This window comes from Pangasianodon hypophthalmus, chromosome 25 (genome assembly GCF_027358585.1).
Source record: "Pangasianodon hypophthalmus isolate fPanHyp1 chromosome 25, fPanHyp1.pri, whole genome shotgun sequence".
NCBI classification, from domain to species: Eukaryota; Metazoa; Chordata; class Actinopteri; order Siluriformes; family Pangasiidae; genus Pangasianodon; species Pangasianodon hypophthalmus.
Window position 1 is genome coordinate 13,610,731 of NC_069734.1, and position 22,406 is coordinate 13,633,136.

Consider the following 22,406-nt stretch of genomic DNA (forward strand, 5'->3'; position numbering starts at 1 on the left):
GGGCAACATTCTGCTGGGAAACTTTGGGTCCTGGCATTCATGCACGTGTTACTTTGACACAAACTACCTACCTAAACATTGTTGCAGACCATGTACACCCCTTCATGGCAACAGTATTCCCTAATGGTAGTGGCCTCTTTCAGCGGGATAATGTGCCCTGCCACACTGTGAACATTTTTCAGGAATGGTTTAAGGAACATGACAAAGAGTTCAAGGTGTTAACTTGGCTTCCAAATCCCCCAGATCTCAATCCGATCAAGTGTCTGTGGGATGTGCTGGACAAACAAGTCCAATCCATGGAGGCCCACCTCACAACTTTACAGGACTTAGATCTGCTGGTAACATCTTGGTACCAGATACCACAGCACACCTTCAGAGGGCTTGTGGAGTCCATGCCTTGATTTGCATGATATTAGGCAGGTGGTTTTAATGTTATGGCTGATTGGTATACATTTGGAGGAGCCCTAAGGTAATAGCTATTTAACAAAATGCATAAAGAATTTTTAAAACTAAGTAAAGTTCCAAACAATAATTGGAAGTCTTTATATGGAGAAGCTTTGCCCCCTGCTGTTGTCAGTTAGCACACTTTTAAATTTTTATACTCATTACTTACATGGTGGTATTTTGAAAAGAAAAAACATGTGTATAATACAATTTCACAAGGTTATAAAGGAAAAAAATTATATATATATTATTATATTATAAACTAGACACAATATGTGAGCAGCTTCTACATTTTGAAGTGCCATGTTGTCGCAATCTTACCTGATTTTGCCACTTTCCACAAGAACTGTGCAGCTAGAAATATCAGCATATGTTCTTGGCTTGCATGTAAAACGGATGTGCTGTGGAATTGCCACTCTGTCATTCTTATGCACTTTTCTAGTACTAGCACTTTATATCACTTCACTTCAGGAGTTGCCAGAGATCAGTAAGGAACCTGACACACCCAAACAGAAATGTGGATTTTTTTGACTCTACCACTGGGAAATGCTTATTGATGACTGATCTTTGGTATCACAGAGTTTTTTAACATTTGAAAACATATTGCCAGGGGCGTTAAAAAGACTTTCTTATAAGAAGGGTTTTCTTAGATGAAAAATAAAAGGCTCCGGTTGTTTCAGTGGAAATTTTTAATCATGTGTAATTCTTATTTTAGCCATGCAGTATTTGTCTATTTTCTACAAGTGCCAATAATACTGGAATTGACTGTATGTCCTGTCAACAGAATATAAAGATGAGAAAGAAGATGTATGGCTTGAATTTACAAATGCCTTTCTTTTACATTAAACCATACATGTAATGGATACTTTAATGTAAGTTCACATATTTATGCAATAATAGTAATAATAATAATAACAATAATTCTGACTTTCTTTAATGTGAATTCCCACAGCTGAATATAATTTCTACCATGTTTTTATTTCCCAGTGTATATGCAGTTATATTTGCATTACAAAAAAGATTTTAATATTCCATATTACCTTTGCCAACACCTGAAATGTATTTTTGGAAAAGTAAGGGAAAATGAGAGAGATCAAGAGATATGACATTACATACATTACATTACATGGATAGCACTGTACAAACACAAGACAGAAACAAAAATAATATTTTAAAATGTTTATTCTTATGGAATACAGAATGCTGTTGTGTTTGTGACCGATGTATTTGATGATTAGCCTGGAAAGGGAGAAAATGCTTATTTCTGCAACCAGAGTATCTGATAATATTTAGACAAAAGCATTATAATAACTGATGATATTTAGAGAATTTTTTTTTTTTTTTCAGAAAAACAGAAACCCTTTATAAGTATTAATGACTTAATTAACAAAGCCAAGGTAGAGATAGAGGCCTGAAACCCCACAAAAGAGCAAAGCACAAAGGCACAGAAAATGTCCCTTGATGTAGGCCCGGAGGAAACGTTTACCTAAACTTGAGACTGCTTTAGACATCCCCATTCCAGCAAACATATCACAACAACAGGGTCATGATCCATCTTTGCAGTCATGCTTTAATATGGATTCATGTATGTAAAAGGCTTTACCGGTGAAAGGGAAAACTTGAGCTTTTTGTGTTTTCTGCTGTAATAAGGCAAAGTTTTCAATAAACAATGTGGTGGCCTACATCATCAGAGTGAGAGAAAAGAAGAACCTGAGGAAAGCTTTAACACTTTAAACTTTAAGTACCGAAGGTTCCATATTAAACTTCTTAAGGAGTTCCACAGAGGGACAGAGACTGTTCAGCAGGTCCTGGTGTGACCAATGTGAGAGGAAGAAGTGCCAGAGGAGTTGTTTCTTACTCCTGTACACAACCCTGTTTACCCTGAGAGACCAGGAGATCAAACAGAATATACATCTCAAGGAGAATTCGCTAGTCGGTCAAAGGTGTTACAAGATCTGTGAAAGGCTGTTGTCAGGGGAGCCATTGACATCATAAGGGATAGGAGGGTGATTGAACCCTCAGATTGCAAATGGTGTCGCCCAATAGTGCTGGTGCCATAAATGGACAGAACAATCCAGTTTTGCATAGATTTTAAACAGTTGAAGTCCATGTTTGATTAATATCCTGGTGCCTTTGACTAAGGAAGCATGAGGACCAACAGCTGTTGGAAACGTGTATACAGTTCACGTTCATGGTACATTTCAGCAATTAATGGACAACATTTTTAATGTATCAGTATCCAGCTGCATACCTGGACAATGAGTCAATCTTTTTTTCATAATTGACAATTTATTAATTGACAGTTAGTTAAATGTTCAATGCCATTGGCTGTTCTGAAGCTTTTAAGGACCTAAACAAGTCCTATTCAATGACATATTGCTGAAAAGCCCAGTCTCCTCCAAACCATTGTTATGCAAACAGGTGCCTCAGGGGTGGACTTGGGGCTGTATTGTTGTAGGCAGAATGGGGAGCCAGAGATCTATGACTCTACTCAGATTACTTGATAGTTGAGGACAGCTACACATGGTACAGTAGTCACTCATGGCTTAAGTGAATGAAGACATTTGCACCTTCAAAGACATTGAGTTTATGTCTGTTTAATCGTACTAATTTATATAAATTCTAACACACAGAAAACATATCTTTTTGATGATAGTATAAATTTGGAGTCCTGAAGTTCAGTAAATTTGATGATCTTGGGGTACTTGAAGGTTCTGATTTGTGCTTACATCTGGGGTTGGAATCAGCGTAGATATTTTTCTAATGGCTGGTAAAGCATATACTAAAGTGCATTTCCCACTAAACTTGGCTGGCAGCCTGCTATAGATTGAGGTGCCACATAACCAGAATGTGCCTGCTGGATGTTCCTGCACAACTGATTTATGGCCAATAGCATGAACCATGCTGTAACAGTTTCCTTTTTGGTTTGGCGGGAAATGAGAAGACGGAAGGCAGGCTTGAAACAACTCAAATGGGCTCTTTATTCTCTTTCTTTTTACTTTTGCTTTTCAGTGAACTTATTAGCAGTAACTAGTAACATCTGGTACGGTTCCTGCCATTTAGGTTCTTGTGGTTTATTCTTGAATGATCATTACCCATTGTCCTGGAATGATAGCGTAACCACCCTCGGGGGGAGGTTGTCAGCAAACAGCTACCCTGTCTCTAGTGGTCTCTACTGCCCTGGAGAGATTCTCACAATATGCTATCAGAACATGAGGTAATGTATACAATGGCACTTCTAAGATCAGTGGCTTCTGGCATAGATATAGGTCAGCCCATAATTATTTCGTGTGGACTGAGTGGTTGTGGTCGGGGGATGCTCTCATGCTGCATAATACTGCAGGAAGAGCTTCAATCCAGGGTTCTCCTTCTTGATGGATTTTGCTCAGTCTAGTCTTAATTGTCCTCTTAGCCCTTTCCACCTGACCTGGTGCTTGTGGTCTACGTGGACAAAAATTCCACTTAACTTTGAGCATCCTTTCTACTTCCTGTACTGCTTCACCTGCGAAGTGTGTTTACCTTGATCTGAATCAATAAAATCAGGCAAACCCCATCTAGGGATAAAATCATTGACAAAGCATTTAGCTGTATGTGTGGCAGTGGCTTGACCAGTAGGATAGGCTTCTACCCATCTGGAGAATTTGTCTAGCACTATCAAGACATCAGTCTTTCCTCTTTATGGTGGCATTGATATGTAGTCCACTTGCAGATACTGAAAAGGTCCTGGGTTAATGTGGCCTACGTTATGTAGCTGCTGGCCAGATATGGTAGCAGTGACTCAGGTGCAACATAATTCCCCCATTTGGTCCAGCAGCCTGATGACTCCGCTTCAGCTCCCTTATCTAGCCATGTCCAAGCTTCATAAAGCAGAACATCGCTGCACAGATCAATGCGTGAATCTGGGCGTACTGTTGCGCTATGTGTTGTCATGCTAGCACACACCTGCACAGTCTCGTATAAACAGGCTTGTTTAGCAGCTGTGTCAGGAAGAGCATTCCTTCGGGCTTCTGCGATGTTAATTGCAACATTTGCTTTCACCTTTATCACAGCTAACTTGTTGGGAAGGGTCATAGCAAACAGTAAATCTCTGACTATTTTGGCATGGTTAATCAGAGACCCAGAAGATGTGAGGAACTGACAACTCTGCCAGATAACAACAAAACAGTGAACCACTCCAAAAACATATCTAGAGTCAGTATAAATGTTTGCCATTGAGCCTGAGGATGGAGTGCATGCTCTAGTTAATGTGATTAACTTTGCAGCTTGTGCAGAGAAGTGATCTGGCAACTGACCAGACGCTACTACAGCAGACAGAGAAGCAGCAGCATATCCTGCTCATCTGTTAGCTACAGTGACTTGGGCAGAACTACAGACATGGACAAATTCGTTGGTACCCTTCCACGAAAAAAGAACCACCCACAATTTTCTCTGAAATAACTTGAAACTGGCAAAAGTAATTGGCATCCATCATTGTTTATTCCATATTTAATAAAAATCAGATTGTTCTTTTCTTTTCGACATAATATTTTAAACAATAAAACAAATGAAAATGGCATGGACAGAAATGATGGGACCCTTAATCTAATATTTTGTTGCACAACCTTTAGAGTATCTGTAGCTCTCAATGAGACTTCTGCACCTGTCAACAGGTAGTTTGTCCCACTCTTCCTGAGCAAACTACTCCAGCTGTCTCAGGTTCGAAGTGTGCCTTCTCCAGACTGCAAGTTTCAGCTCCATAGATTCCATAGATGGTCGATAGGATTCATATCAGGGCTCATAGAAGGCCATTTTAGAATAGTCCATTGTTTTGTTTTTAGCCATTCTAGGATGCTTTTACTGTGGGTTTTTGGGTCTTTATCATGTTGGAGGACAGAACTTTCTGACACTGGGCAGTACGTTTCGCTCCAGAATGCCTTGATAGTCTTGAGATTTCATTGTACCCTGCACAAATTCAAGGCACCCCGTGCCAGACACAGCAAAGTAGCCCCAAAACATAACCGAGCCTCTTCCATGTTTCATAGTAAGTATGGTGTTCTTTTCTTTGAAAGCTTCATTTTTTTGTCTGTGAACATAGACCTGTTGTGACCTGCCAGAAAGCTCCAGTTTAGTCTCATCTGTCCAAAAGACATTTTGCCAGAAGCATTGTGGCTTGTCAAAATAAAATTCTAGTCTAGATTTTTTATGTTTTTCTTTCAGCAGTAGCGTCCTCCTGGGTCTTCTTGCATTGAGCGCATTGTTGTTCAAAAAGTGACAGATGGTGCGATCAGACACTGATGTACCTTGACTTCAGCTTTTATCTCTTTGGAAGTTTTCCTTACCTTTTGCCCTATCCTTCTGTTCAATCTGGGGATGATTTTCCTCTTGCGGCCACGTCCAGGGAGGTTGGCTACAGTCCCATGGACCTTAAACTGCTTAATAATATTTGTAACTGTAGTCACAGGAACATCAAACTGCTTGGAGATGGTCTTATAGCCTATGCCTTTAACATGCTTGTCTGTAATCTTCTTTCTGATCTCCTCAGACAACAGTCTCTTTTGCTTTCTCCTGTCCATGTTCAATGTGGTATACACGATGATACCAAACAGCAGAGTGACTACTTTTCTCTGTTTAAATAGGCTGAATGACTGATTACAAGATTGAAGGCATGTGTGATACTAATTAAAGAAAGCAGTTAGCTTGAAATATGACTATAATCTGAATATTTATAATCTTTTCTAGGGGTACCAACAAATCTGTCCATGGCATTTTAGAATATCTTTGTAGAATAAGCAATAATTTATCTCTTTTCACACTTTCTTTGCTTTACTCTATGACATACCAAAGGCATGCAGGTATACATGAGCCAATTGCTTTTAATTTCATCACTTTTCAGGAGGAATGAAGCATTGTTTCAATGTGCTGTAAGGGTATCAACAAATTTGACCAAATCTGTATCAACAAACAATTCAAAAGCAGTGGGAGGGGTTTCTGTCAGCTTGACAGGTTCTATTGATTTTAAGATACTCAGGGGGCAATAAATTGCTTACGGAAGATTGTGCTGAAGCTATTTTGATTGTGGCAGACCCTTAGGACATGTCTAAGGCTAGATGTACTTGCCTTTAAGTCAATTCATAATATAGGGCCAGTACTCAGTGGAGCGCATAGCAGTGGTGTAACTAATGACCTAGGACCTAACTGAACTTCAATGGGGGGGGTCACATACAAAACTGAATCATTGCCCAGTACTCCTGTTGAACAAAGTTTGGTTCTCTGATAAGGAATTCTCAGGCTATTCGCTAAATTAATAGGAATGACAGTTATTTCTGCACCTGTACCTAAAAGAAAATTAACCTCCTTCTGTTGTATGTTGTCTTGTCTACTCTTGTCTATTTTCTGTGTTGGAATTAATCACAAAACATCCCTTAACATCAGAGTCTCTTTCCCAGGTAGTCAGTCTTGCAGATTTTCATTGGACCATGTAAGGTCTAAGGGCAGTGCATTCCTGTGTTCCGATGAAAGTCCATCAAACCAAATACGGACTAGTGGTCCCTTATCCTCTAACACAGTCTCAGGAGTACTAGAAATACCACTGTATGCTGCAGCTGCTTGACAAAATCTCTCTGTATATTCACTTACAGTTTCATCCTTTTCTAGACACAACTACTGTCTAATTTTGGCCCAGTGATATTCTTTAATACTCTCAGAACTCCCTCCCATAGGTTTTCTTTACTGGCATGTTGAAACCTCCAAAGTATCAACAGCTTTTTCAAAATTATTTACATAATTAAACTCAGCTAAATTGATTTCAGCTAAAGACATGTCATAGAGTCGCATTTTCATGGACAATGCTCTCCGGAACTCAGAAAAATTAACTTGTGCTAATGGCAAACTCTGAGCAAGTCTTTCTGTTGCCTCATGGCCTAGCACTTTGATGATTGTTTGGAGCTTGACTACAGGAGGTGCAGAAGGAGTCATTTCCTCTTTTTTTTTTTTTTTTTTTATTTTATTTTTTTATTTGTATAGCACTTTTAACAATGGACGTTGTCACAAAGCAACTTTACAGAAATAAACACTTTTAAATTAAATTAAATCAAAATAAATTGTAAATATGTGAATTTATTCATAATGAGCAAGCCAGAGGTGACGGTGGCAAGGAAAAACTCCCTGAGATGATATGAGGAAGAAACCTTGAGAGGAACCAGACTCAACAGGGAACCCATCCTCATCTGGGTTGTAACAGATAGTGCAATTATAAATAAATCCCTTCTATAACTGTGTACTACATGGACAAATAGTGCAACCAGGAAATTCATTACAGTTTACACATGAAGTCTGCTTTGTTGAACCTATCCACTGTCCACTGTTGGAGACCTGAGTGCAAAAATTCTCGTGGCAACTGCAGCCCAAAAAGCCACCACAGCAATTGCAGTCCCAAGCCATCACAGTACAACTGCCCATATGAACCGCAGTCCAAAGCCATCTCCACAGTTCCAAGCGGCACCATCCCCAGCAATCACCGTGATCTTCAGGCCATCCATGTGGGGCCACCCCCAGAGGCAGGCAAGCTATCTCCACCTGATGAGAACTCCAACCATAAGTAGGGCATCAGGATGGATCAGGCAGATCCAGAGAACAGAAGGGGTCAGGATCACTGGTATCTCAGGAGTAGCATGTGTAGCTTGACAGAGAGAGAGAAGGAGAGAGAGGCAGAGATCGTTAGGTAAGCTTTTGTCCTGCAATGTACTTTGCGTGCAGAGTGCAAGCAGGGTCCGGCAAGACTAGCTGTGACAGCATAACTAAAAGAGAGAGCCAGAAGTTAACACAGATATGAGTTAAGGGACATAAAGCGGCCCACCACTCCACTGTCAACAAACCTTTGCTCAGGTACTAAGGCACGAGGCCATTCAGTGCTTTATAGGTCAATAGTAGTATTTTATAATCAGTACGAAATTTGATTGGGAGCCAATGCAGTGTGGATAAGAAAAGGGTGATGTGGTTCTATCTTCTGGTTCTACTAAGGTAATATCTTCTGGTTCCCTCTCGCTGCTGCATGGTCTAACTAGAGCTTGTTTATGCATCTACTGGAACTTCCAGACAGTAAGGCATTACAATAAACCAACCTAGAGGTGACAAAAGCATGAAGTAATTTTTCTGCGTCACGTAGTGACGTTACATTTCTGAGATGAAAGGAGGCTAGTAATATTATTTACATGAGCTTCAAATAAAAGACTGGAGTCACTAATCACACCAAGGTCTTACTGCTGCACATGATGAAACAGAAAGACCATCCAGAGTTATTGTGTACTCAGAAAGCTTACTTCTAGCATGTGGTTACATGTTTTCCTAGTACAAGTACTTCTGTCTTGTCAGAATTAAGTAAAAGAAAGTTAATCAGGATCCAGTGTCTAATGTCCTTTACACATTCCTCAACTTTATTAAGCTGGTGTCTGTCATTTGGCTTTGCTGAAACATACAACTGTGTGTCATCAGCATAACAGTGGAAGCTAATAACATGTTTACGCATAATTTTGCCCAGAGGTAGCATATAAAAGAGCAGTGGGCCTGAAACAGAACCTTGCAGAACACCATACTTTACCTTTGTTATGCGTAGAGAAGTCACCATTTACATCTACAAACTTACATCCATTCCGTTAATGCCCACAACATTTTCTATTCTATCAAGGAGAATAGCATGAACAGTGGTATCAAAAGCTGCACTAAGGTCAAGCAACACAAGCAAGGAGACACAACCCTGATCAGAGGCCAGTGGTAGGTCATTTGCCACTTTAACCAGCGCTGTCTCTGTGCTATGATGAGGCCTATATCCTGACTCATACATTGCATGAATGTTATTCCTATGTAGGTGTGAGCATAACTGCTGTGCTACAACCTTTTCTAAGATCTTGGAGATAAAGGGGAGGTTTGATATTGGCCTGTAGTCGGACGGTTGAAAGGGGTTGAGGTCAAGTTTTTTAATCACTGATTTGATCACTGCTAGGTTTATGTACATAGCCAGTGCTAAGGGAAGAATTGATTATTTTTTAGAAGAGGTTCGATTGCTTCTGAAATTATCTGTTTGAAGAAACACGTAGGTAAGGGATCTAGTATACATGCTGATGATTTATTAGTGAAATTAGTTTGGTCTCTTGAAGTGGAGTAAAACATTCTAATCGTTGATCTGATATCATTATATTATCTACAGGGTTAGTTATAAAACTCTGGTTTTAAATTAATAGTCTGAATTTTTTGCCTGATCAATTTTACCATTGATAAAATTCATAAAGTCCTCACTGCTTTATAATGATTGTGTGCATTTTTCTATTCTGGTCTTATTCCTAGTTCATTTTGCTACAGTATTAAATAAGAATCTAGGATTATTTTTGTTATCTTCAATTAGGGTGGAGAGAGATGTTGATTTAGCTTTTCTATAGCTCAGAAGGCTCTCCTTCCATGCTATTTGAAATACTACCAATTTAGTTTGATGCCATTTATGTTTTAATTTTCGAGTAGTCTGCTTTTAAGGTTCATGTGTGATCATTATACCAGGGAACTAGCTTTTTCTCTCTAATTATTTTTCTTTTAAGTGGAGCTACCTTATCTAGCGTGTAGCGGAACCTTGATTCTAAGCAACCAGTTGCCTGGTCAAATTTTATAGGATCAGACGGTGATCCAATCATGGTTGGTAACTCTGGGAGATTACCAATAAAACTCTGTGCAGTTGCTGAAGTGAATATACGTTTGACATGGTTGTGTGGCAAAGTGCATATATTAAGACACATTTTAAATGAGATAATGATCTGAGATAGCTTGAGACTGCTTAAATGTGACTATATTTTCTATATTTAATACGAATGTTAGTATTAAATCATGAGTGGGTCCTATTAGGTTCTGATTAACCCCTTCTGCATCTAGAATGGACACAACCACTGTTCTCAGAGGGTCTTCTGGGTTATCAAAATGAATATTAAATTCTCCAACAATTAATGCTTTGTCTAAAGAAACAAACAGGTTAGAGATGAAATCTGCAAATTCACAAACCAATTCAGAATATGGCCCTGAGGGTATGTAAATAATAATTAGCGGCATTGTCTGGGTAGACTTACTTTTTGTGGCTATGTATGTTATGTTGGTATATAGAACTTCAATCGTGTTGAATTTATGACTAGGTTTTTGTGTGATGCGTAGATTATCATTATAACTGCGACACCTCCTCCTCTGCAAGTTAGATGGGGCTTCTATATATAACTGTATCCGGGAGGACTAACTTCATTTAATGCTACATACTCATTTGGTTTAATCTATGTTTCTGTTAAACACAGTACATTAAACTCCTGATCAGTAATAGTTTCATTAACAATAAGTGCTTTAGATGTAAGAGATCTAATATTTAACAGTCCTAGCTTCAGATCAAAGGTGCTGGCTGTGTATTTGGTATGATTTAATTTTATGTTAATTAGGTTACTAAAACTTTCTGAGTATTTCTACATTTTTGTTTAGTGAAGTGACTTGTGGCCAAGTATGGTGACCCATACTCAGAACACACACACACACAGAGCAGTGGGCAGCCTTTTTTTTTTTTTTGCTGCGGCGCCCGGGGAACAGTTGGGGGTTCGGTGCCTTGCTCAAGGGTCTCACCTCAGTCGTGGTATTGAGGGTGGGAGAGAGCGCTGGTCATTCACTCCCCCCCACCTACAATCCCTGCCGGACCCGAGACTCAAACCCGCAACCTTCAGGTTCACCTTTGGGTTGCAAGTCCGACTCTCTATCCATTAGGCCACGACTGTTTAGCTCGGGAAACAGACACAGTCTCAGTGTGCTGGAACCTGAGTGATGACTCAGTGCAGCTAGCAGATGGTCGGTTTAGCCTGCTCAACCTCCAGCAGTTCAGCGACCATAACCTGCAGTAAACTATATCGCCACGCCACATTGGGATGGGGCCAGAGCATACTGCAGCATCAGACATCGCCTTTGCTAATTTACACACCTCTAAAATATTACTCTTAGTAACCTCTTACTGACGAAGGCATATATCATTAACTCCTACATGAATAACTATCTTTGAAAACCTATTCTTGCCTAAGACCCTAAGATTACCTGCTATGTCCTGCTTCCTGGCTCCCAGTATACACCTAACTAGTGCTGCTGGTGCCCCTGAAGGCCTAGCTAATTTCACATGCCTTAAGATAGAGTCTCCTATAACCAGAGCTCTTTCAGGTTTCTCAGGTTTTCTCTGCTTCACTGAGGAGAGCAAACCTGTTAGACACGTGAAGCAGAGAGGAGTGGTTCTCCTGTGGGCGAGCCTTAGCTTTGACTTTGCAATTATGACGCCGAGTCATCACCCGTTCCACTGTGAGGACTCTAATTCCGGAGTTGGGGGATTGCTGTCTTTGCTTAAGGCACCTGGACTTTCCCCTACAGAAACTACGCTGCTCTTATTCTCACTAACCCTCTGGATGCACACCTCTAATGCTGCAGTCTTCCCCATCAGAGAGCTAACTAACATACACGTGGCACAACTAAAGCTATTACTAATTATTTTGCACTGCAGTCATCAAGTCTAACTAATGGAGACATACATTGTAATTTTATAGGCATTCAGTGGGCCATCCTTAGAGGTGTTACAAAGGAAGTGAGAAGCTACAGGAGCCTGCAGAGAGTTTCAACAGGCCAAGTAACATATCTATATCCATACCTAGGGTACTGCATTCACATTTGGCTCAGACAGTGAGAAACAGGCAAAAGAAACAGGCAGACCCATTCAACTGTAAAGTCTCAGTCTGACCTAACCATTCAACAGATGCTATCTTGAATGCCCATAAGCAATGTATATCACTCTGATGTTTCCTATGATGGTACGGGATAAACAGAGGATCAATGGGGTTGAAGTCAGGGCGCTGTGCAGGCCATTCAAGTTCTTCCACTCCAGCCTTATCACACAATGTCTTCATGAACCTCACTTTGTTCACAGGGGCATTGTCATGTTGGAACACATTTCTGCTTGGCCCCTTAGTTCCAGTGAAGGGAAATTGTAATGTTACAGCATACAAAGACATCTGATACAATTGTGTACTCCCAACTTTGTGGCAACACTTTAGGTAAGGCCCACATATGGTTGTGATGATCAGGTCTCCACAAACTTTTGGCCATGTTGTGTACGATGTGATTGCTGTCATCACGAGAATAACGTGTTCTATCAGAAATTATTCCATAATTTCATGCAAGCGCATGAGCAAACAAACTACATCGTTGGCATTATTTGATCAAATCTGTTTTTTGTAGATACTTTGATGGAATATGAATTTTTGAAAACAAAAAAATTGTTCTAGTAACATAAATACATTTAAAATGATCAAATATGTTGTAAAGAATGTGGAGGGAGGCAGCTAGGAGGCAAGCTCATTTTGGGACATTTTACAAATGGTTGCACAAAGCAGTCTGAAATTGCATTTGCAAAAAATAAATCTTTACTAAAAAAACATCAAGTGGAGATGAAAGAACTGATGCTTTCTGAGTATAAACTTTTAATGTTTAACCTAATTAGAAACTGGAAACGAGTGTCTGAAAATGGAGGGAGTCTGTAAAAATGTCTGTAATTCCTAAACGATTAATGCAAAATTTTTTGTTAAACTCCTTGAATTAAAGCTGAAAGTCTACACTTGAATTACATCTTGATTGCTTCATTTCAAATCCATAGTGGTGGTGTACAGAGGCAAAATTATGAAAATTGTGTCACTGTCCAAATACTTATGGCCCTGACTGTGTGTTATTATTATTATTATTATTATTATTATTATTATTATTATTATTATACCTCATATCTTGTTTTTGTCTACTTTTTCAGGCCCTAACCACTACCATGTTACAGTTCTGCTTTGTTGTTATTCCAATGATGCTGTCACTCAGCATCTTCAATGTCATCACAGACAGCATGCTAACAAAGTGTGTCCCAGCATCAGACACAGGTAACAGAAACACACCAAATGTGCAGAAAAGTTTTATACTTATTAATAGTCACTTACACATGCCAAGACTTTATACCACAGATGCTTTTAAATTATATATTCTGACCAGTATTTTATGTCTGTTTAGTGTGCATCTGATTCATGTATATGTGGGTGTTTGTAGGGACCATGCTAGGTTTGTGTGCATCTGTGCTGCCTCTGGTGCGCACAATCGGGCCAACCATTGGAGGTTTCCTTTATGAGACATATGGTGTGGCATCATTTGGATACATTCAGTTTACTGTCAGCGCTACAACCTTTAGCCTGCTGTTCATGTCAAGCACAAGGAGGAACACAACCCACTACAGATGAACCCTGGCTATATTTAAGTACATGTGCAAATTTCCTTTGCACTTCAAGTGTAACTGATACATTTATTACTGTTGATGTTAAAACTGTTGATTAATCTACCATGTACTTACTATTTGGTGGGACATCATTTTTAGCTCCAACTTAATATTTTATTATATAGTTTATGAAAATTATGTGACAATGAAAAGAATACATTTTTGTAAATGTTAAGCATGCAAATGATAAGCATGAATAAATTATACAGAATCTGGTACTGCTATGGTTTTTTATATTTTTCACTGACCATTAGGGGAATCATTTCTACATGTTATTTCTATTTATAAATTAATTTTCCTTATTAGTGGTTAGGCATAGGTTGCTCAACTGAATGTTACAAGCCTATGATTGGTGGTATTGCCTATAAGAATATTACTCTAATGAGTGCAGGGAATGTTAATTTATTTAAAATCTGGCAAAGGTAGCATTTGCTACATTGTAGAAAATGTTGTTTAGCCTAAATTCATTGCTTCTGAAAGTTTTGAAATGTTCATAAATGTTGCCAAATTAATGAATAACTTCATTAACATCAGCAATTTACTTACTAGCCCCATGTCACCATTCACACTGCATGCGAAATAATACAACCATGCCATCTAGTCCTCAAATACCTCTAACCAATAGCTTTGCTGGATCTGAATTTCCTGTCACTATGGTGAAGAATTATTCTCTTGTAATATAACATGGATGAGTTCAGCACAGAGGGAGGATCGGGAGTGCAGTGTGCTTTGTTTCACTGAGACATGGCTGCACAAGAATATTCTGGACTCGAATGCTTCCATTCCTGGCTTTCAGACAGCGAGGATGGACACAGATGCTAGACTGAGTGGTAAGAAGAAAGGTGGAGGTGTTGCACTGTTTGTTCACAACAGGCGGTGTAATCGGGATGTTACTGTGAAGGAGTCAGACTGTTGTTCAAACTTTGAACTGTTGGCTGTTGGTTTACATCCATATTATCTGCCAAAGGAATTCACAGTCCTCATTGTGGGTGTTGTTTGATTCCCACCAGCAGCTGACGCAGAAGCAGCATGTGACGTCATACTCTTGGCTATCACTAGACTCCAAACTCGGCATCCGAACTTTTTCATTGTCATTTCTGGGGATTTTAAATGTGTCATTCTTCACCAATTTACCAAAGTTCCACCAATTTGTCAACTGTGTTACCAGAGAGAATAGAACACAAATGTGAAGTGCGCATACACTTCATCTGCTCTGCCCCTACTGGAAATGTCTGACCACAACTTGCTTCTGATGACACCCACATAACAGCCTGTTGCCCTCAGGCAGCCTGTGACAAAGAAGACCATAAGCAGATGGTTACAAGAGGCATAGGAGGCTCTGCAAGTCTTTTTTGAGACCACATACTGGCAGGTGTTATGTGAAGCAGCTGTGAAAGACATTGATGTAGTCCATCATGTGATCAATTTCTGCAAGTACACTATAGTTCCTGTCAGGAGGGTATGTTGTTTTCCTAAAAAACCCTGGAACACCAAGGAACTGGAGGAACTACCGAACAAAAAGAACCAGGCTTTCAGGCAGAAGGACAGAGTGCTCATCTCAGAACCATTCAGAACCCCCCCCCCCCACCACCACCACTACCTTCAGAGGACTCACACCCCTACCCTCCCCAGTTACCTCCCTTCACCCAACAGCTGAAGGAGAAGGAGAAGCTGAAACTTGGGAAAGCTGCAGGGCCTGACAGAATCAGTCCCAGAGTACTAAAGATTTGTGCCAACCAGCTGTGTGGGATCCTCCAGCACCTCTTCAACCTGAGCCTTCATCAGGAGAAGGTGCCAGAGCTATGGAAACATTTTGCCTGGTTCCTGTTCCGAAGAAGACAACTCCCTCCTCCCTGAACAACTACAGACCAGTAGCCCTCACATCACACATCATGAAGGTCCTGGAGTGACTAGTGCTGTTCCATCTCAGACCTCAGGTCAGCTCTTTTCTGGACCCCCTGCAGTTTGCCTACCAGCCACAGGTAGGCATGGATAATGCAGTCATATAACTACTACAAAAAGCCCACTCCCATCTGGACAACACCACCACAGTGAGAATCACTTTCTTTGATTTCTTAAGTGCATTTAACACCATCCACCCTCCCCTGCTGAGAGAGAAAATGAGAAGAATGCAGGTGGAAACGTCCATGATGGATCACAGACTACCTGTTGGACAGGCCCCAGTTTGTGCAGCCGGAAACCTGCCTGTCTGAAACCCTACTGAGCAGCACTGGAGCACCACAGGGAACTCTGCAGCCTCTTCCTCTTCACCCTGTACGCCACAGACTTTAAGTACAGGTCGGATCTCTACCACCTTCAGAGATTTTCTGATGATTCTGTGGTGGTCAGATGCATCAGGAATGGACAGGAAGAGGAGTACAGGGACCTGGTCAACAATTTCAGTGGAGTGGCGCGGAAAGAACCATCTTCTCCTCAAAGTGGCCTAGACCAAGGAGATGGTGGTGGACTTCAGGAGGAAGAGGACCACAACCAGCCCCATTACCATCGTGGGTCAAGACGGTCAGCTTGTTGACCCTTACAGATACATTGGTGTCAATCTTAACAGCAAGCTGGACTGGAAGGTCAACTCAGAGGCTGTGTTCAGGAAGGGGATGAGCAGACTCTACTTTCTGAGGAAGCTCTGGTCCAGTCTGTGGTAGCCAATGCAGTGTTCTTTGCAGCAGTATGCTGGGGAGGCAGCATCAGAGCTGGAGATGCAAAAAAGTCAACAAACTGATCAAGAAGGCTGGCTTGGTTTTGGGCTGCTCTCTGGACAGTTTTGAGGTGGTGGTGGAAAAGAGGACACTCAATAAACTCACAGCCATTCTGGAAATTAAAGAGCATCCCCTCAATGACCTACAGGTTACACAGCAGAGCTCCTTTAGTAGGACACTCATTCAGCTCCACTGTAGAAAGGAACAGTAGATAAGTTTGTTTGTACCAGCAGCAACCATGCTGTACAACAGCTCATCACTGTGGTGGGGACCTTATTGTCTTAAGATAAGATCATTGGATGACAGTTGAACTTTACTACTATCCACTATTCATAACCAATATGCACTGCCACTTCTATTCTTTTTTTCTTTGTTTTCTCATATTCACTCTATATTGTATATATCATATGAATCAATATTGTATATCCCTATTCATTTTATCGCTGTTTACAATGTTTACACTGTTGAAAATGTTTGCATTTCATTGCCACTTTAATTCCAAATACAAATCTGCTGCTTATATCCTCAAATATCTACATTATCCTCCACTACCATATTGCAGTATTAGACTGTATTCTTTTTTATATATTTAATTAAAATCAATTCAGTTTTATTTGTATAGGGCTTTTAACAATGGACATTCTCACAAAGCAGCTTTACAGAAATAAATACTTTCAGGATATAAATTGTAAATATGTGAATTTACCCCTAATGAGCAAGCCAGAGGCGACGGTGGCAAGGAAAATCTCCCTGAGATGATATGAGGAAGAACCCTTGAGAGGAACCAGACTCAGAAGGGAACCCATCCTCATCTGGGTGACAATGGAATTGTAATGCAATTATAAAATGAATCCCTTCTATAACTGTGTACTACATGGACAAATAGTGCAATTGTGTAACCAGGAAATTCATTACAGTTTTCACATGAAGTTTTCACATGCAGTCCCAAGCCATCACAGTACAACTGCCCGTATGAACCGCAGTCCAAGGCCATCTCCACAGTCCCCAAGTGGCACCATCCCCAGCAATCCCCGTCCATGTGGGGCCACCCCCAGCAGCAGGCAAACTATCTCCACCTGATGAGAACTCCAACCAGAAGTAGGGCATCAGGATAGATCAGCAGAAGGGGTCAGAATCACTGATATCTCAGGAGTAGCATGTGTAGTTCGACAGAGAGAGAGAAGGAGAGAGAGGGAGAGATTGTTAGGTATACTTTTTTCCCATACTGGTTAAGGACAATGTATTTAACTAAAAGGGACCGCTTAAGTAAAAGGGAAAGCCAGAAAGTAACCCAGACATGAGGGCGCCCTGGGACGTGAAGCGGCCAGCCACTCCACAGTCAACAAACCTGTGTGAATGTGTGAGCAGTACCACTATTTGAGGTACCAACAAATAGCCTGCACCTTTTGATCTAAGTAGGCGTGTCGGCTCATAATAGACCAAAGGTTCACTTAGGTACAGAGGTGTGAGAACATTCAGTGCTTTATAGGTCAATAGTAGTATTTTATAATCAATGCGAAAATTGATTGGGAGCCAATGCAGTTTGGATAAGATGGGGTAATGTGGTCATATGTTCTGGTTCTAGTAAGGACACTCACTGCTGCATTCTGGACTAACTGGAGCTTGTTTATGCACCTTCTAGAACATCCAGACAGTAAAATGTTACAATCATCAGAGGTAACAAAAGCATGAATTATTTTTTCTGCACCATGTAGTGACATTATATTCCTTATCTTAGCAATATTTCTGAGATGAAAGAAGGCGATCCTAGTAATATTATATACATGAGCTTCAAATGAAAGACTGGAGTCAATAATCACACCAAGGTCTTTTACTGCTGTACATGATGAAACAGAAAGGCATCTGCCTATTCTGAAATGGTGGAACCATGTTTACGAATAATTTTACCCAGAGCTAGCATATATAAAGAAAAGAGCAGTGGGCCTTAACAGAACCTTGCAGAAACTTTACCTTGGTATGCATAGAGAAGTCACCATTTGCATCTACAAACTGATAACAATCAGTCAAATTAGACCTGAGCCAGCAGAGGGCCATTTCCTTAATGCCCACAACATTTTCTAGTCTGTCAAGGAGAATAGCATGATCAATGGTACCAAAAGCTGCACTAAGGTCAAGCGACACAAGCAAGGAGACACAACCCTGATCAGAGGCCAGTAGTAGGTCATTTACCACTTTATCCAGCGCTGTCTCTGTGCTATGATGAGGCCTAAATCCTGACTGGTACATTTCATAAATGTTCTTCCTATGTAGGTAAGAGCATAACTGCTGTCGTACAACCTTTCCAAGGATCTTGGAGATAAAGGGGAGGTTTGATATTGGCCTATAGTTGGAGAGCTGACAGCGGTTGAGGTCAGGTTTTTTATATACAGGCGTTTGATAACTGCCAGTGTAAAAGATTTAGGTACATAGCCAGTGTTAAGGGAAAAATTGATGATTTTTAGAAGAGGTTCAGTTGCTTCTGGAATTATCTGTTTGAAGAAAAATGTAGGTAAGAGATCTACTATTCAAGTTGATGATTTCGATGGGTGAAATTAGTTCAGTCTCTCAAAGGGGAGTAAAACATTCTAATCGTTCATCTGATATTGTTATTATCCACAGGGTTAGTTATAAAACTGTGGCTTTAAATTAATAGTCTGAATTATTTTTGCCTGATATTCAGTTTTGCCATTGAAAAAATCCACAAAGTCTCTGTGCTACCGTAATATGTGAATTCTTCTCTTGGATGAATAAAGTTATCCATCTATCTATCTATCTATCCATCCATCCATCCATCCATCGGTTCCAGTATTTCTTTTATTAATGAAACCACAAATGGCAATCCCCTCTTTAAACAATTTCATTCATCTAAGACAGTGACTGGCTAAAGTCTGGACACTTTAGGCTGGGTACTCAAGTCATAAGAATGGGTATGCAAGTGATAAGAAATGTAAATCAACATATCATATTAGGATTTCAGTAATATTATGCCATACAGTGCCTTGCAAAAGTATTGATACCCACTGAACTTTTCCACATTTTGCCAGGTTACAACCACAAAGAAAAATGTATTTTATTGGGATTTTATGTGATAGACCAACACAAAGTGGCACATAATTGTGAAGTGGAAAGAAAATGATAAATTTTTAAATGAAAAAAAAAATTTTTTTACAAATAAATATCTGAAAAGTGTGGCGTGCATTTGTACTCAGCCCAATACTTTGTAGAACCACCTTCGCTGCAATTACAGCTGCAGGTCTTTTGGGGTATGTCTCTACCAGCTTTGCACATCTAGAGAGTGAACTTTTTGCCCATTCTTCTTTGCAAAATAGCTCAAGCTCAGTCAGATTGGATGGAGAGCGTCTGTGAACAGCAATTTTCAAGTCTCGCCACAGATTCTCAATTGGATTTAGGTCTGGATTTTGACTGGGCCATTCTAACACATGAATATGCTTTGATCTAAACCATTCCATTGTAGCTCTGGCTGTATGTTTAGGGTCGTTGTCCTGCTGGAAGGTGAACCTCTGCCCCAGTCTCAAGTCTTTTGCAGACTCTGACAGGTTTTCATCTAAGATTGCCCTGTATTTGTCTCCATCCATCTTCCCATCAACTCTGACCAGCTTCCCTGTTCCTGCTGAAGAAAAGCATCCCCACCACGATGTTTCACGGTGGGGATGGTGTGTTCAGGGTGATGTGCAGTGTTAGGCTTCCGCCACACATAGCATTTGGCATTTAGGCCAAAAAGTTCAATTTTGGTCTCATCTGACCAGAGCACCTTCTTCCACATATTTGCTGTGTCCCCCACATGGCTTGTCGCAAACTGCAAATGGGACTTCTTATGGCTTTCTTTCAATAATGGCTTTCTTCTTGCCACTCTTCCATAAAGGCCAGATTTGTGGAGTGCACGACTAATAGTTGTCCTGTGGACAGATTCTCCCACCTGAGCTGTGGATCTCTGCAGCTCCTCCAGAGTTACCATGGGCCTCTTGGCTGCTTCTCTGATTAATGCTCTCCTTGCCCGGCCTGTCAGTTTAGGTGGACGGCCATGACTTGGTAGGTTTGCAGTTGTGCCATACTCTTTCCATTTTTGGATGATGGCTTGTACAGTGCTTCGTGAGATGTTCAAGGCTTGGGATATTGTTTTATAACCTAACCCTGCTTTAATCTTCTCCACAACTTTATCCCTGACCTGTCTGGTGTGTTCCTTGGTCTTCATGATGCTGTTTGTTCACTAATGTTCTCTAACAAACCTCTGAGGGCTTCACAGAACAGCTGTATTTATACTGAGATTAAATTACACACAGGTGGACCCTAATTACTAATTAGGTGACTTCTGAAGGAAATTGGTTCCACTAGATTTTAGTTAGGGGTATCAGAGTAAAGGGGGCTGAACACAAATACAAGCCACACTTTTCAGATATTTATTTGCAAAAAAAAATTTGGAAACCATTTATCATTTTCCTTCCACTTCACAATTATGTCACTTTGTGTTGGTCTATCATATAAAATCCCAATAAAATAAATTTTTCTTTGAGGTTGTAACGTGACAAAATGTGGAAAAGTTCAGTGGGTATGAATACTTTTGCAAGGCACTGTATTAGGTCTGGGTAAAGGTCCTAGCCCTACTAGACCTAGTTAGACACAAAATTAACATTAATTGTGCTGGCCCTGTGAGAAATCACACTCTTATCACTTCCCTACAAATGCATATAGTGATTCAGTCACGTGGATAATATGCTTGAAAAAGGTATTTTTGAACCCAGTCACATGCCATGGGCTGTGCCATTTGTCATGGTGCAGGAAAAGGATGGCACCTGGTGTTTCTGTGTCAGATACAAGGGCTTGAAGGCTGTCACAAGTTGCACATCCTTTGCCCAGGACAGATGACAAAAACTGCTGGCACTTAGCAGTTCATCCGTGCTCAGTATGATGAATTTGTCATCTGGATGCTGGCAGGTGCTGCTTGATGGATAGGACAAGGCAAAGACAGCATTCACCACTTGTACCAATTTCATGTAATGATGATGGGGCTGGTAAATGCCCCTCCAGTGTTCCAACATCTAATGCACTATCCGTTATCACCCAGATGAGGATGAGTTCCCTTTTGAGCCTGGTTCCTTTCAAGGTTTCTTCCTCATATTGTCTCCGGGAGTTTTTCCTTGCCACCATCGCCTCTGGCTTGCTCATTAGGGGTAAATTCACATATTTACAATTTATTTTGATTTAATTTAATTTGAATGTATTTATACCTGTAAAGCTGCTTTATGACAATGGCCATTGTTAAAAACTCTATACAAATAAAATTGAATCGATGCAGATGGTGTTACAGGGTCTTTCTTGGAAAACATGCCTTGTATATTTAGACAATATTGTTGTCTTTTGAAGACTTTGATGACGTCACTCTCTCCAAGATCATCACCACACATTCCAACCAGAAGCCGTGGATGACTGCAGAGGTGCGTGGGCTACTGAAGACCCGAGACTCCACCTTCAGAGCAGGCGACAAGGTGGCCCTAAGAACAGCGAGGTCCAAACTGTCCCGGGCCATCAGAGAGGCAAAGCGCACACACGCACAGAGAATCCACAACCGCTTCAAGACCAGTAGAGACACGCGGCGCATGTGGCAGGGCATCCAAGCCATCACCAACTACAGGACAACATCACCTGCCTATTGTACTCTTGTACTCTTTGCACTATTCTCACTGGATTCACTTTCAGTAGAACTGTGTACTGGTCGGCGCTGCACTGGGACTGATTATGCCCTTTGTCTATCTCAGTAGTCATTGTACTGTCTTGTGCTGTCTGCACTTGTGCACTTTATGTATAAATTTATGTAGTCCCTTGTAGTTCTGTGTTGGTCTGTGTTTGTCTTATGTAGCACCTTGGTCCTGGAGAAACGTTGTTTCGTTTCACTATGTGCTAAC

At 40.6% G+C, this 22,406-nt stretch overlaps 1 protein-coding gene across 7 annotated transcripts in view; it reads left to right on the plus strand.

The window, feature by feature from the left end:
- slc22a18 (solute carrier family 22 member 18) overlaps nt 1–22,406 on the plus strand; it is a 39,890-nt gene extending 17,484 nt beyond the window's left edge. For 5 of the 7 annotated variants that reach the window (XM_034299574.2, XM_034299571.2, XM_034299572.2 and 2 more), the window contains exons 9-10: nt 13,265–13,385; nt 21,868–22,406. In XM_034299574.2, coding sequence (XP_034155465.2) covers nt 13,265–13,385; nt 21,868–22,262 — 516 coding nt within the window. In that variant the 3' untranslated portion in view covers nt 22,263–22,406. Of the gene's footprint in view, nt 1–13,264; nt 13,386–13,548; nt 13,990–21,867 lie in introns of those variants that run through there. The other 2 variants (XM_034299570.2, XM_026946711.3) reach the window with 2 other exon arrangements.